The sequence below is a fragment of the Strix uralensis genome, chromosome 1 (assembly GCF_047716275.1).
Source record: "Strix uralensis isolate ZFMK-TIS-50842 chromosome 1, bStrUra1, whole genome shotgun sequence".
Lineage (NCBI taxonomy): Eukaryota > Metazoa > Chordata > Aves > Strigiformes > Strigidae > Strix > Strix uralensis.
The window spans coordinates 64051374-64068234 of record NC_133972.1 but is presented as its reverse complement, the minus strand read 5'-3'; the positions used below and the strand labels follow the sequence as shown (position 1 = coordinate 64068234).

Sequence of the window (16861 nt, the reverse complement as noted above, 5' to 3'; positions counted from 1 at the left end):
TTCAACTCCTAATTTGAATACAAATATATTGAATAAGTAGCTAGAAAGAGCTCAGCTGGAAAGATATAACTGAAGAGTTTACCACCCACAGCTACAAACTGGCTGTGAATAAATTCAAGCTTCAAATTAGAGGGCTCCTAACCATTAAGGCAATCAGATTCTGTAATGGCCTTCCGATGAGATTAGTAGGTTGGAAAAAAGCTACCTGCTTTCAAAATGGAGCTTGTTAAGTCTATAAAAAGGCTGAGTGTTGGTCATAGCGGAGGGCTAGACTCTATGATCTGCAAGTCTCATATAAGACATCTAATCTAAAGCATATTTTTACATTTTTCTTCTATTTTTTCCTAATTTTAATTCCATGTGTGCTAAATATTATCTTGGAAACAACTGAATCACTTTAGTCAGCTGCTTCAGATCAGAATCAATAGCTGGTTGACATCTGCTGCCAAACAAATAGCTCAATACTGCTCATTAATTTGACTTTTTCAGAAAGGAGATGAAAACTAAGACAAAGCAAAAAGGAAAATTATTTGCTTGTAATGCTGGATCTCTAAGACAGCACAGTTCTATAGCTATCTCGTGATCCTGATTCCTCCAATGCATTTACTTTTATTTATTTATGAAGTTCTGAAAGAATAAAAACACCTCTCCCAAGGCTGCAGCCACCCTGAGATGTTTAATCACTCAATAACATATCTAGTTATAAAATGTCCCAGCAGCATTTGAATCAGCTGCACAGAGACTCAGACGACACTTCTCCTTTTGTCTAGGAAGAATTTCTTTAGCATTCTCTGGTGACCCTGCTTGAACAGATGACCTGTTCAGCATCTCTAGAAAAAAATACACTGATTTTAAGCCATTTCAAACTAAAGAAAGATCACATTGGCAGAGCCTTCACAGAACACACCTCACCAGTGGCCTCTTTTTTCTCAGAGACACCCAGGTCAAGAAACTCAAGGGAGATGTAGACAGTTCTCAGACCACTCAGGATGCAACACATTCCAATCAGCACCTTCAACTTTACCCATGAACAGCCAGGGAGACCCTGGAGATCTGGTGCTCTGTGTTGCAGTGAGCAAGCCTTTGCACTCTGCTCTAGCACTGTCTTGGAAATGATTTTCAGGATTGGTCCCATGCAGAATACACTGTGCACTGTGCCACACATGTTATAAAACCACAGGAAATATGAGTCTTGTAACTGAAAACAAAAACTGCAACCTCTTTGCCAGACAGAAATCAGAACTGGGAGCCTAAAGCTCTCTTCATACTAGAATACTAGAAATTAATAGTAAACAAAGGACTCCAGAAACCCTCTTCTGGCCAGCTCTGCCAATACCCATCACTACTGCAATCTTGTGTAGCAAAAGTTTCAGCTATCCTTAACCAAGCTCTAAGAATAAACAGTCACAGAACATGTCACTCTCAGTTCATGAGCAGACTGAACACATCACTTTCAACTCCCCAGCAGGCCTATGCACATGTTGAAAAGCAAAGCAAACAGGATAACTTCTTTAGATGCTTGACAACTCATTGGAAGATGAACAAGAGTATCTAATCCTTAATCCTGGGATTAAACAAGTGGAGTTTCCAAGAGAACATTTTCCTTGTGGAAAAGACCTATCCAGTTAAGCAAGTACTCTCACAGGAGTCAGCAATCCTTGTGAGAAATGGCACTGTAGGAAAATAACAGTCGGTAACAACAGAGTCCTACAGCCTCCCAGTGCAGTGAATAAAGCAATTCATGTTGTTCCCACTCCAAGGCCAGGTCTGTATCAGTATGATGAAATATCACACGTGCTCTGGGACACTCTTCTCACCTCCAGCTCCTCTGCAATACCAGACAGAAGGAAAGATGTGACTGTTGCTAGCTCAGCAGCTGGCCAATTTACCAGGGTCTCCACCACTCAAAATGAATCTGTTTCTCACACATGCAGATGCTATTGTGGAAATAACTGCCTCCCACAAAGTCACAATGAAAGAGTTAAGAAAAATCGCACTGGAACTGATCAATACTGACAGATGACTTCACCCACTGGTGCTCCAACTACAACAAACAGCTCCATCTGGACACAATTTTGGCTGGAAATCTGAACAGTTGAGACACAATTGTTGAGAACATTCCTATGGCCAGAAAGCACTGTCCTTTAAGTCTCTCATATATAAAATGGGAAAGACAGTAGGTTATCCACGAAAACCATTGCTAGTGATTTATTTACTAATAGCCACCTCATTAAGATTTATTTCTGAATAAAAAGAAAAGGAAATGACAAAGTTTTACAACTTTGCTTATTCAGAAAAAACACTTTTAAAAAAAATTCCTTTCAAATGTTGGAAAACCAGAACATTAAATTAAAGAATTTCTAAAACCTTATACTACCATAATACATCAGCATTAGTGACTTTAATCTTGCAGTTGGATAGGCCAGCAAAGACTTCTGAATCTGTATTTCTATGGCTTCAAAAGAATGCTAGGGTGAAAAAAAGTCTATGTGAGCATATCTTCTTGTAGTGTTGGAACCAATGAAATCCAGACCGTGAAACACTCCATTTGCAGTGGTTTCCCCTTCAGGGGAAGTTAACTTTTGCATTCTCTGTTACTCACAATTTCAACTGTATGACAAGCAATGTTTAATTATAATGTAGCTTTCTGCTTTTCATTTAGCAGATTTTCACTGAGTAACAATCACAAATAAGCGACCCTTCTTCAAATTACTCTCTGGACATGGGAAACTGTATCAACATGTGTAAATATTTTTAGATGGGAAAACTTGTGAGGACAAGCTGAAATACAAGCCACAAAGTAACTAATATACACAAGAAATAGTTTTTTAAAAATACAAAATGGTAAGACACCTCTAGCTAACAGCATATACTACGAGACACAGAGAAAAAATAATCTGAAGGAGGACAGTAAGGTTTTTGTTTTTAATTGCCTGTGTGAAGTTGCCCTTCCAGCAGCACTTTACAACCCTCTGGCTATTTGCAAAACTCTCAGCAGTAACTTCAGTGAAGTTTTGCAATAGCAACAGATTGCCTAGGGCCTACAAACTGTACCTAGAAAGGGCACTCATGTTCAGAAAGGACATGGTGAACCAAAAATTCCAAGGAGACTGGCAACCTAAAATAATCTAGAACATTAAAGAAAATAGAAGTTGGATGATATTCATCCAACTAATGTTCACGGCACTACTAAAAATATCTTTTAATTAGAGTATTTTTGTCATCTTCTATAATGGATCTGTATGCTTAATTCTTACACAGAATTAATTTTCACAGATTTTATAGACATAGACATTACAGTCAAGGAGTTTCAGATTTGCATTAAGTGCCAATTGTTGTGCCATCCACTGCTCTTTCTGAAACAGCTGGAGCCCTCAAGCTGAGTATCACTGATTATCAATGTCATTTAACTTCACAAGGACAGTTAATATACAGAATGATAAAAAATATATCAGATAAACAGTGTGAGAAAAGTAGAAAAGAGAGTGGAAAAGCCTCAGCTGTAACAACAAAATCAGACTACTGAATTATCACTAACTTTAGCTTTGTATACCTTGAGGTCCCAGTTTTGCCTGAGCTGGAGTAGAGGTTGAGCTAAGAAGGGGGTCAGATGAAGGATCCAGGAAATTGGTGGTCAGATTTGTTTTACACGAGAGTGGAAGTGATTCTTCAGGTAAATTATCTAGGCTCAACTTGGTTTGTCTACTGGTATCTAATAGGTCTTTCCCAAAGAAAGCTTCCTGCAAAGAAGACAAAATGATTCAATGTAGGAAGAACACTGTATTTATTGAAAAAGTTGGGTAAATGACAATGTTAAAATTAAAAACCAATGATTACTAGAAATATAAAAACACAGTCTCGGTCTCACATGCATTCCTGTATGGCAGTATCTCTTTCAGGTGATGAGGCGTGGATATGGTGGATACAACTTACCTGAGGGAGCTACATTATTAATATTTCATGATTAAATTCAAACCTTAGATTATATACAAAAGCTATAGCCTTCTTATGCGTATGTAGCAGAGACACTGTATCAAACAGTGTTATTATATATCACAAGTTCTTCAGCATTTAAAATATATCTCCTCGCACAAAAAGGACAGCCGAAGAAGGGGAATACTACTGGGCAACTTGATCAAGGCCACACAAGTAGTTTATTAAAAGCATGCAAGTGCACTGGGTCCAAATTCTAGAACGACCATACACTGCATTTCAATTAGCACAAAATCATCCTAACATCCAGCTACAGCAACAAAGCACCTAAAGATGTTTAACTTACATTAGTAACTTTTAACATCCTATATAACAGCTATCATTCACCTGAGCCTGAGTACTCAGTAATTTGACAACAAGCTACCAGATTTTCAAGCCAACTTTTATTAATAAGAACTTCTGTTTTCATATAGTCTTTAAAATCTTGATTTAGGATACAGCTGCTAAAAATAAAGCTAGTTTTTCAGTATCAGTTATTCAAACATAAGCAGAAGAATAATCTAAGAAATATTCTATGTTTTACAGGAGTAAAACATGCATTAAGAAAAAAATATCCTCATTAATCCAAAGGAAATGTTGCTTAAGTATTTTCGTTTCAACTCACTTATGAAATACAAATTGTTTTTAGACAGAGATTGTTCTGCCTCTCTGTCAATTCTTTGCTTTCAATCCCAATATAGTCTATGTCATGAAGTTTGGTGAACATCTGTAAGATAATAAAGTTCTCATGAAAAAGGTGGCTGAGAAGAAGAGCAAGCCAAATAATGTTCTCTGTGAAAGACATATATAAACCAGTCAGTTTATAAACTGGTTGAAGTTAGGTAAGTTGCTCAATCACTATTAATATCCTGGTTATTATCCATGACTGCTACCTCCTACCTGCTAGGATATCACAGAATTAAGGGGAGGGGAGAGAGCAGAGAATATTGTGGTAGGGAGATGTAGGGCTTATAAAACCACAAAACTGTAGGAAAACAAGTTTCCCCTATCCAATCATGTTCTATAATCTTCTGAAAAGAAAAATTAGTATCTTGAGGAAATGGCATGATCGGGCTAAGACATCCTGCCAAGTTGAATGCTGAAAACGTCATGTGTCAGTTCCAAGAGAAAAGAAAGGCTTCCTTCCCTCTCACCTCCTCTCTCAGAACGAGTAGAGATCTATACATTGAGAAATAACACCAGAGGACTGGAGATTTAACATAGTATACAGCTTTCTGCATAAACTTATGAACATTCTTTACAGAAAACCCATTTCATTTGAATGATAAATTGGGAATCAGAAAAGAAACATTAATGATTTAAATGAACCATGAATCGACACACATGAAAGATCTGTTTTTTAAATGGATTTACACAAGAAGTATAACAACAGCTTTACCTGCAAGTAAGCAGGAAAGGTTTCTTCAAGTTTATTTTTCTTTTTTCTGTAACGCTTTTTTATTTTCTCAGTACTTTCAGAAGCTGGGGTAGACTCCTCAACTGGAGTGTCTGGCAACTGTTCTGTCCAACCTAAAAAGTAACATTCAGGTACAAATACATAAAGTATATATACATCAATACAAATACATCAGTATCTTGCTCTAAAGGTACAGTGGCAGCATACTTCATGTACCTTGCTACCTATCTGGGTGCAGGGGTTCATTGAGTATCATTCTAGATGTATTCTAAAGGTGGCTTTTATCTAGCCAGCTGTGAACTGCCATCTGATCATCTGAGCTCCGGCAGTAAGAAATACCATATGTGATACTAGTCACATCGTTGCCTTGTTGTACCTCACTGGCTGCGGAGAGACTTTAAACTTTCGTATCTCCAAGCCACCTAAGAATTTGGCAATTTGAGAGAAATTATAGGTGCCGTTCACTTGAGAGATAATTCCACTGAAGTGGTATCTCCAAAATCATCAATGTTGACTTACATATGAATCACCTTTCATTTTACACAATAATTTTTCTCAAATTGAAAGTAAAAACCTTTTTTTTTTTTTTTTTAAATTCGAGAAAAAACTGTCTTATAAATAATGAACAGGCTAGAAAAAAAAAATCTATAAAGAAGCCCTTCAAGAAAAATTACACATTTATTCAGCTATCGTATTCCAGAGTACTGTTTTTTCTAATAAGCACAAAAGCACACAGTGCTTATCAACCATTCAGTAATTTACTCCCACATGCCACGTAAAACACCGCAGGTAAAAGCAGAACTTTTTAAGTCCTGCTACTTCCGTGTTGCCAAAGCTAATTACATGAAGTTAATGATCCTGGGAAGTTATTTAAGAAACTATACTATTGTGGTAGTAAAACCAGCTATGCTTTGTACTGTATTATCTGTTGTACCATATTCAGAGGACAGCCAGTAGAATGAGGCTCACCGACACTGTGACCTCTGCATTGTTTGAGAGTGAGCTTTTGCAGAGAAAGGGCATGGAACACGACAAGATTAGCAAAAACACGGTAAGGCTGAGGAGTAGTGGCAGCTGAGGAGCAGGCTCTCAGCAAGCTATGATGATTTAAAACATACAAAGATTTTCTGAGTTATTTTTTCTTAACAAGCAATTGTGCCTGAGCAGACAAAAAGAAGCTCAAACTTTTAACTGACGAATACTTGTTTAAGAATACCCCTTTTTAACAACATGCATTGTACTGTTACCCAGAACGTCAAATTAACTTTTTAGCCATTTTTTTTTTACTTAAAGAAGCAGATCTCTATATAAATGAAAAACTTTAAAGCAAAATTACCTGAAACAATGTAGTATACTATACTGAAATAATATTTACAAAGCAGAAAAACATAGTTATAACACTAATTTTAAAAAGAAAGCAAGCATTCTATCTGAACAGGGGACCTAGCTAGAATACTGGGTTGCACTGATAAAAGAAAAATCTGTTGGCTTCATAAAGTAGTTCTACAAATGCAAGCAAGGATAACGTTTACCTATTAGTTTTTAATACTGTCTGGATGCTGTAGTAAAGATCCAGTCTCCACCATGTTGTACAAATAAATATAGAGCAAGAAACTGATCTGGCTCTAGAAAGGTTAAAAACACAATAGCTAAACAGACACATGAGAGTAATAGGAGAAATGGAAGGCCGGACCAGAGTGTTCTAACTGAGATGATATCAGCCAACCTTTAGAATCAGATGCTTCCTTCTATTGACTTTATAAGAAACAGGCTCTGAACTAAATATATTCCACACCTCACCTTAATGATACCTCAATATTTTCTAGATTAGATAGTGTGAACAAATCCAGATGGATGAAATAATTTAGTCTAATCACACATAGCAAGCAAGAGAACAAGGCCCATAAACAAAATCTGACTTCTTGTTAGGTACACAATCTACTGAGTACTAGTGTCAGAGGCATTAAAACAGCTTGCTATGAGAAGAGAGACAAACAGAGTAGGATTCTTCAGCCCTGGAAAAGACAACAACTGATGGGGCAATATGACAAATGTCTAGAAAATCTTTCTGTATTACAAATTAATATGGAATTATTTTTTTAAAAAAATCACCTTTCATAACAGAAAACATGAGGGTAGGTTATGAAATTCTCAGATATCCAGTTTAAAATAAGGAATTACTTCTTCATGCAACAATATTATATTGCTGAATTCATTAATATAGGATTTTTCAGAGCATAAACAGATACATAAAATTATCAGACACATTTGTGGAACATGGAACACTAGTGAATATTAAAACTGATGGTCCAGAAGACACCTCTGGATCAGGACTACATCTAGAGGAAGCTGTTTCAGAATACCTCATTTTTTACACTTTTTTTTTTCCTCTTCTACTGGTCAAAGCTAGGCCAAACAGAGCTTTTGAACAATACAACAATCCTTATAATCCTCACTATTTATCTCCCACAATAGACTACAATTCATTGTTTCAGTTTCTTTGCAAATCATGGGCTCTGCTGAAATTATAAGTATGTAGGAATGAGTATTTTCAGTTGAACTAATGAAGTCATCATGACAAACAGAAAGAACTTTTTCCTTTGTAGCACGTCTCTGGAAAGAATTGTACGTTGATGAGTTGCATTATTTTTATTGCATTAAGCATGAACAAAAATTTAAAAACAAGTTTCTGCACTTACCTTCATCTCTGCCAGGCAACTGCTCAGAAACAGATCCAGAAGAATCTTTTCTGGAGAGAGATCTTTTAGTCTTTCCCTGCCCTGTACGACTTCTCTGACGTACCATAAATCCACCAATACCTAACATGGAAACAAAAATGCAGTATATTGATTAAAGCTTTCACAGTAAAAATGACAGTCAAGATTATTCTGCAGGTAGAGGGAACTACTGCATCTGTCGAGGTCTAAGAACAAATCTGACATACTTAAGTAGTTTTCATTCAGAGTTTTACAAAACCTTTCTGAATCCTAATGTCTCAGTGAGTATGCATGTAATTATCTAAAAGTATCAGAATTTGAGGACCACAAGAAGTTCAAATCACCAAACCTGGCAACTTTCAGATGTTGTTTTTCCCATCCCTTGGCAAGCTGAGGAACCGCTAGAATTAGAAGTCAACCTATGAAATTAAACCTAATAAAGAACCTTAAAGGACCATAAAACAAACTACTAATTGCTCTAGAAAGTCCACCTCTCCAAATGATGGTACTAGAGAAGGACACATCACAAAATAAAAAGATAATTAATCAACATCATGCTGCCTGAAACTCCAGAATCCTTCACTAGAGATTGACTGCAGTGCTCCTGATCCTTTACAGTTGGTGTGTATGTATGTACATGCATCAGATTGAGGTTTGCTTCATTTTTCAGGGAAATTGCTGGCTGCAGAAAACTAACAGATGGCTGCTCAACTCATGATCCAAAACCACTCCGAGCAAACGAAACAAGTCTCTTCTCTTGAGGACCCAGCAGTAGAAAGAAATAAATGGCTTGTTGAGGTACATTAGTTGTAGAGAAAAAGGAAATCTCTGTTAAGTGATGTGGGTTTATATCACCATCCCCAGGGTGGGTCCATAATGGAAGGCAATATACACATGGGCATAACCTGCTGAGACAAGGCTCTTAAATCGTGTGGGAAATGACATGGGGAGGGTAAAAGGTTTAGCTACTAAGAGAGAAGCAAAAGAAACTGGACCACGTTGTAACTCTTACTTCCTTTCCTTCCTTCACTGTATTCCTTGCCTTCACCTCTTCAATCATTTCATTGCCTCTCTTCTCCTCCCCTACTATCTGCATAATCAGATGATATGGCCCGTTAGAGCAAGCAGGATGGGTGTGACTGGCAAAAACAGTACTTATGACTGCCAAGATTACAATCAACTTCTTATCCACAGTAGTGGGAAGCTGCATAACGAAACATAAAACCAACACGTTAACACAGATTCTGAGATATACCAAGGTATGTGATACAGGGGCTCTTCAAAAAGCCAGGCAGTGTCTCACTAGAGCTTATTATCTTGGGTTCAGTTTAGCCCTAATGAATCAGAGCTACTTCCTAAGGAGTCACTTAGGTTTCTCTAGCTTTTTCTGCCTGGAGACAGCTCAAGTGTTTCTGCACCCACGACACAGGTCAAGATAGTTAAAAGTTGACTGCACTAATAAATTAAAATAAATTAATTCATCCAATAACCGAAATCATTAAAATTCGCTGCCAGAAATAATCTGCAAATATTTAGTAAATTACTCTTATCAAGTATTTCAGAACATAAGATACCTCCAAAAAGTCCTCTGAAGTTCAGATATTGCCAGATACATATACATACATACTTATACAGACACAAAAACTGGCCTTCGTCAATTGTATAAATACAGAACATTTTCCTATCAAGTTAAGAGTCAATACAAGGTATAGATTGGAATTACTAACCAGCAATTGACAGCGTACTAAGAACAGGAGTACTGCTGAGCAGCAACATTTGGAAATGTATTTTGATACTTTCCATTTAGAGAACTAAAAATTATTTTAAACAGAACAGTGAAAAAAATCTAAAATCAACTATTAGCAGTACAATAGTTCAGAATTCCATACTGCTAATTTTTTTTTTAATTATACAGAAAAAAAGTGCTAAAACAAACAAGCAACATGCAATCATAAATTACTGTATCTTACCAGGTCTATATGGTTTTCGCTTCCTTTTTTTAATCCCATCAGCTCCCTCTGCCACTTTGGTATCATCATCCACAGCTTCTCGTTCTGGGCTGGAATCTGATTTTCCATCACAATCCATAAGATCTCCTTCTGCAGAAAAGAGGCAATGGTAACTTTAACTGGAAAAGGGAAAGAAGACATTTTTCCAAAATTTCTACATCTGACTGATTCCTGAAAAACTGGATGAGAATGACAGAATTTTCAAAAGGGTGATAGATACTCATACTCACTAAACACTTTTGGGAAACCCACCCTATCTGTACACAAAGACCCAGTATATACATACATTTCCTGCGAGATGATGTATACACAAAACCAGAGAATGAATGTTCTAGTTACTATCTGCGAATCTGAGAAATTTTTTTGGCGCCCCTTTCAGAAGCCTGTGCTATCACATTTTCTAAGTGTCTGAGCAATTTCTAGCCATACATCAAGGAATACAGATACAATTTGTCATGCAAGATATACTTTGTTTTGTTTACTGTCCGCCTAGGTTTTGTTTGGTAGGCCTTTTATTTACTGAGAAGACAGACTGAAAAAACTGCAGCCTGCACTTGGAAGGTAATGTTTAATGACTCTTAGTTTAGAGGGTTCTTGACTTGAAGCGGTGTCACTGAGAAGCGGTGTCACTGACTGAAAGCTGACTTATCTATGAAGACAAATTTGACTTATATAATAGAAAACTCAGCCCAAAGGAATTACTCAGCCTTGAAGATGAAGACTGTAATTTTGAGTTAGAGTTTATATTCTATGGGAAAGCAGGGTAGAAACTGATGTAAAGTATGATGGCATTAAAAAGCCTTTGGTGTTGAAGAGAGAGGGAGTTAATTCTGTTTCTGGTATCCCAAAATGTCAGTATCATAATGACCTCACATCTTCATTTTACTGTGAAGCTTTTGAAATGTTGAATATAGTCTTGCCCCTGAAAAGATACCAGAATTCTCATTCCCTGCTTCGGATTTAAGTGTATAATTCTATATGGTCTAAAACCACATACAGTTGTAAGAGAAATATTGTTAGAACACACAGAGAAATACCACGTCTGCTGTGGTAGAACTACAACCCTTGCTCTTCCACAGGCTGGGTCACGGACCAGGCCTTCCCATCAATGAAGACTTTTCTGAGTTCTACCAACAAAAAAGCAGTTCTACTGCTTGGCAAAAGCAGTCCCCACTGACGGCCACAGCCAATTCCCTCCTCCCCTTAAAAGCATGGGCGAGCCTCTTTGCAATGTGCCCACTTCTGGCAAGAAGAGAAACCTGCTTGAGTACTAACATGTCCTGCTACACAAAGTGGTATGCCGAATGCTAAATCCCACAGTTGTCCTTTCTATTCAGTTACAAAGCTTAGATCTAACAATAGTTGCAGAAGACCTACATTAAGTCTACCAAAGCTGAAGCTCCTGAAGCAAGCTGAACTTTCAAGTAGGCTTTAAAATGTGGAACACTTGATGAAATGCCTAACCTGATGAAAGCCTACAGATGAGATGGTAACAAAATTACCACAAGCTCAGTTTTCTCAGATACAGTCTCTTTTTTCCACCTGGAACTTCAGAGTTGAAGTAAGAGTTATTCCTGTTTGCCTGGAATTACTACACTATGTTGCTCCAATCAAAGCTGTGCCACAGCTTTATTCATCCTGATGCTCATACAAAAACTTCAGACATTCAGAGAGCAGGCACTGATCCACTCTACAGAGCACATGCAGAGCTTCCAGGAAATCCAGCCAATCTATGATGTACATGCTGTGCTGTTAACGTCACACGTATGAATGTGCTCTAACTCTCAAAAAGGCAACGAAAGGTGATCAGAAGTGAAGCTTTGGCTCTCCCTTTCATACTCTGCTATTACATTTGTATATCTTGTTATCTAGTTGAAAAGGGATACCTATAAAACCCACAGGCAGATACTGAAGTTAGACAAAGTTATATAGAAAACAGGCACACGTCTGTAAAAGTAAAGATGATTAACCACTGAAAAAGAACAGGGGAAGTGGTTAATTCTCTATCTTGATGCCTTCAAACCAAAATCAAAAGATTTTTTGCTTTCAGCAACCCACCTGATGGACTACATCAAAAGCTTTTTTGCTTTCAACAACCCACCTGATGGACTACATAAAAGTATGAGATGAAATTTAAGAGTCAGTGTAATCTAGGATAATGTACCAAACCCTGTGAAAATTGAAGAAAATGAAAGAAAAACAACTAGTTAAGTAGTTTTCAAGGTTATAAACAAATAAAGGGAAGCTATTATAAAACAAATACTCTTCTAGTCAACAGCAGAAGGTAAGAATGTCCTAATCAATGGGAGCAATACCTAAGCAACAAGTTAACACTGCACTGATGGTTGAACTACCCAGTTATCTCGAGTACACTCTGTATCTAAAAAAAGCATCTTATGAAATTTAATCTGATTAACAACGAGGCAATGTTGCATGAACCGAAAGCACTTTAGATTGTGGTGGGGTGCCTGTGTTCCTCTATTCCTCCCCCCTGCATGACTCATGTAATGACTTTCACACCTGTCATTTAAGTAAGCCCTTCTCCAGGTCACAGCTTAACACCTATTCTACCAACACACTTATCAGGATGTACAGCCAGACCATGGCAAAGAGGACAGGAGAACGGTACTGCACCATGCTGGCTGCTGTTTCTAGTGTTGAAGAGTGGGGATTTGAACAGTGGGGCTGGCTGCTCCTACGTGCTTTTCCCACTCTCATCTCCCACCTTTGGTCTCCTCTGTCTGGGACTGCTGTGCTTGCTCAGCTGTGAGGGAAGCAGATGAGACAAGTATTGGTGGCCCTGGGATGCACAGATCTTTTCTCCATGTCTAGACTTGTGGTGGAAGGAGCTTTCCCAAAGGCTTTTACCATTGACTGAAATGTCATCCCCATACACAGGAATGTGTTTAGGTTGACAAGTGTTAGCCCAGATCCCTTCATTTCTCATCTGCCTTGGAGGCCACAAAAACACTGTTAAATCTTCCCCTCCCTACAAGGATACCTCCATCCTGGAACCTGAAATCCTTTGGTAGGACTCTACATACAGCATCACCTACTTGAACTAGAGCAATACCCAGAATTCCCTCCCAAACTCAAATTCTATTTGGAGATGAGGACAAACAAAATGTTCATTTTGTCTATGGAAATACAGGGAAAATGTTTTTTTTCCCCTCAGACCCTCAGGTCATCCCACATTATTTATTTCAGAAAGAGACATACTCTTAGCAAAGAGCTTTCTACTCCACTTTCCTGTTTGTTTTAAATACGAGCTTTACATTGATTTAGATGTCGCTTTGCTGAGCCAACATTACCACTTTCAAACAGCGTTTGTACTAAGTTTGAGAGCCTCAAAATACACTTGAACTCAGTGAGTACACAGTATTTCCTAAAGGTAACCCAAGGATTAGACAAAAAAGACAACTAGTACTTCCAGTGTTGCCAGCCTTAGAAAGGTGAGCTTCCTATAGGATGGATGACCCATAAACAGAACAGCAAGAAAAATCCCTGAAATGGACAACAACGAGCCAGGACTACTGTTTCAAATAACTTCCATAAAGCATTCAGTACAGAACATACAAGTATAATAAAAAACTCCCAGGGATATTTGCAATGCACACATGTACTGCAACACTCCAAGATATGAGACACGCCAAAAGTAGACTGCTACCTCTACTGTCATCCATCTCCCCATCTCTTGAGTGTTCTGACTGGGCATCTGGGGGTGTCTGAAGCACAGCCACACTGTTCTGATTTATAATCTTCAGTTTAAGCTTTGGTTTCGTCCGTTTTCTTCTTGGTACTGTAACAGTTAGGCTCTGTAACTGAGACATGCCGGATTCTGTCAAGCAGACTCCATCCTGGGTGTATGTCTTCGGTGGGTCTATAAAAGTTAAATGAATCATAACAGCAATATAAAACTCTTTAATTTACAGGTCTTAGCTTTTTAGGAATAGTTCATAATCCACATGTATGGAGTTGATCCATGAGTGAGAGAATTGGTATAAATAAAACAGAGATATCTGATACTGTCTTACACATTGCAGTTACAGCTTTATAATTTAGAGTCTGATGTCAAATGCACCAACTATCCATTATATTGTTACAAAACAACTTACATCAAGGATTCATTAGAAAGAATGACTTGATTATGAAACTTGGTGCCTTGCAGGGTATTTCTGTATCCCTAGCAGTCACAGAAAACTGTGCAAGTCTTACTTTGGGTCCCTGTTGCTTATCAGTCAAGACCCTCATCCAGCCCTCAGCACTGCACCATAATCTTATTAATGACCTTAAGCCTCCTCCCAGAACTCTTGGTAACTCAGGCAAGTTACTAGTCCTATTTTATAGGCAGACAAAACCCAAGTTATATCAAGTGAGCTGCTCAAGATCAGATTGGAAATCATGGGTAGAAGTCACGTCTCCCAAGACCTGCACGACTGTTTCCTCCTCAAGCTGTTATATGACCATTGAGTCTATCAATAAACTCTTAACACTCCTTAACTCACCATGTAGAAAAGCACTGTCACCTGTGCTAGGGCCCTGTAAGTGGAGGTCTGGGAACTTTCAGGGAATTACCAAATAATGTAGAGGCTGCAACGATGCTTCAGCTCTTTGGAGCCAATTAAATAATGATTTGGTAACACAGTTTTTGAAAGCATATAAACATCATAACACTTGTTCCCTTTTACCAAAAATATTTTCTCATGTAACATCTCACACCTCAAAACACAGCTAGTTCTGAATGCAATTCTCCTCCCAGATGACTGTTTTCTTACACTGCACTATAAAAGCATTTGTTTTAAAAAAAAAAATAAAAATCGCATACTCTTTTTCAGATTGAAGATTTGAGGGGAGAACCTTCTCTCAGAACTACATTTGTGTGGTATCAAACGGAAAAAAAAATCTGTCATGATGGAAGCTGTCCTAACATGATGGAAGCTGTTAGGTACTATCATTACAAAAACTGACTTGTGAGTACGCTTGTCAAGATTATATATGTGTTCACATATTATTATATGCGTTCCTAGCACAAACCAGACAAATACAGAAAAGCTCTGTCCTCCTACAGCTTGAGTCTGTAAACATTTGTGTACGTGCTTGACTCAGCCCTACTGTGTTATCACCACTAGTATTAAGGCAAGCAACTAAATCTGCAATATCAAAGCATAATTTAAAGTAATTATTATACTGCAGGTATGGCAGGCAAAAGAGAAGAAAGAAGAGAGAATGAGAAAAAAAAAAGCATGCTGTGGTAACTGAAAGATAGTTAATGCTGTGTGTTATAAAATCATAGAAAAAGGAGTTTTTGTCTCATGTAAAAATGTACCCTTAAAATACGCTAAATGATCAAAGATTAAGCATTTACATTCTTTACCTAGTTCTTTTGATTTTGAAATAATCTGAGCTCCAACTGATGAATCACAACAGTCCAAAGAAGGCACTGAAAAATATAAGGAAAATCATTTCAACTTTTAAGAATAGTGACTTGATTTAAACTGAAACTATCAAATTAATTTTCCTTCAAACAGTTCTGTTAAACTCCCTAATTTATACTGTTGGCAACATTCACTAGCACCTTCAAAATAAAGTGCTTTTCAGCGTCACAGAGGATGTGACTACAAAACAAGCCTGATACAAACTGAAGTTCTCCAACTTCCTAGAGCCAAGAATGGCATTGGAATGGCGCTGAACTCGATGGTAAATGACCTCCTTCTACTGGACCAAGGGCAAATGAATACACTGGATCTACTGCCCTGGACAATAACCTCTCCACTAGTCACAATGTCCAGGTATTGCTGACCTAAGCGTGAAAAATGGGAGGCCTTTGTGAACTGGGTATCGTCCACTGCCGTATTTCCCCAAGGAGGGGCAGGCACACTCCAACAGCTTTGCACACAAGATTCTGGCTGTGTCTGTGCTGTCAGGTCTCTTGTACAACACCTATGAGAAGGCTGATGTATCTGAGAAGAGATGATACATGACTGGTTTAAGTTAGATAGAGTAATTTTTATTCCAGATAAGAATATTGATACATGGAATAGCAGAAATTCAATTTAAAAACTACAGCTTGTGCACTTCAGGGAAGTACTGGAACAGTGTGACGGAACAAATAATGATCAGTATGTCCTACAACACTAGGCTACTGTTGCTGTGGGTAGAAATGCTCTTCCCATCTGCCTTAACTACAACAAATGCAATCATGCTTCACTAACCTGTGATGTACAGACTAGACTTTTAATATTAGTAGTGACTTTGCAGAGATTATGTAGACAGAGCAAGTAAAGTGAAAATTAGAAGCTTCTATCTCGCAAACACTGAGAACTAGAATCAGAAAATCTGTTAGTTTGGCACGGTTAGCATCACCATATAGGCAAGTTTATCCACGCTTTTTAATTTTTTTACCTAGAAAGCTTACCCACGCTGAATTTAAGACTCAGACAAACATCTGGAGTATTTACTTTGCATCTGCCACACAAGATGAAACCACTGAGGCAAAGCACCTGTGGGAGGTTCAGTGTTTCTCAGACATGTCAGCCTACTGCACGTGTGCTGCTGCTGTCCATCTCTCATACAATATGGGAGTCGGGGGCAAGACTAGGAAAAGCATAAAAGCTTCCAAGTAACAAATTGTTTGCTAAATACAATAATGAATATGAAATCTAGAGGATGCTTTCTAAGCATATAAAAATTTAAGGCAAGTGAAAGCCTGTCTTCCAAAACTATAGTCCTTTAAAAGTTTTACGTAA

At 37.8% G+C, this 16861-nt stretch overlaps 1 protein-coding gene across 14 annotated transcripts in view; it reads right to left on the bottom strand.

Annotated features, from left to right (window-relative positions):
• Nucleotides 1–16861, bottom strand: part of KMT2C (lysine methyltransferase 2C) — a 200517-nt gene that overhangs the window by 44579 nt on the left and 139077 nt on the right. For 12 of the 14 annotated variants that reach the window (XM_074868992.1, XM_074869002.1, XM_074868983.1 and 9 more), the window contains 6 exons: nucleotides 15490–15555; nucleotides 13783–13995; nucleotides 10077–10205; nucleotides 8089–8208; nucleotides 5372–5502; nucleotides 3554–3740 (listed from right to left, as the gene is read on the bottom strand). In XM_074868992.1, the coding sequence (XP_074725093.1) occupies nucleotides 3554–3740; nucleotides 5372–5502; nucleotides 8089–8208; nucleotides 10077–10205; nucleotides 13783–13995; nucleotides 15490–15555 (846 nt within the window). The remainder of the gene's footprint in view (nucleotides 1–3553; nucleotides 3741–5371; nucleotides 5503–8088; nucleotides 8209–10076; nucleotides 10206–13782; nucleotides 13996–15489; nucleotides 15556–16861) is intronic. The other 2 variants (XM_074869021.1, XM_074869048.1) reach the window with 2 other exon arrangements.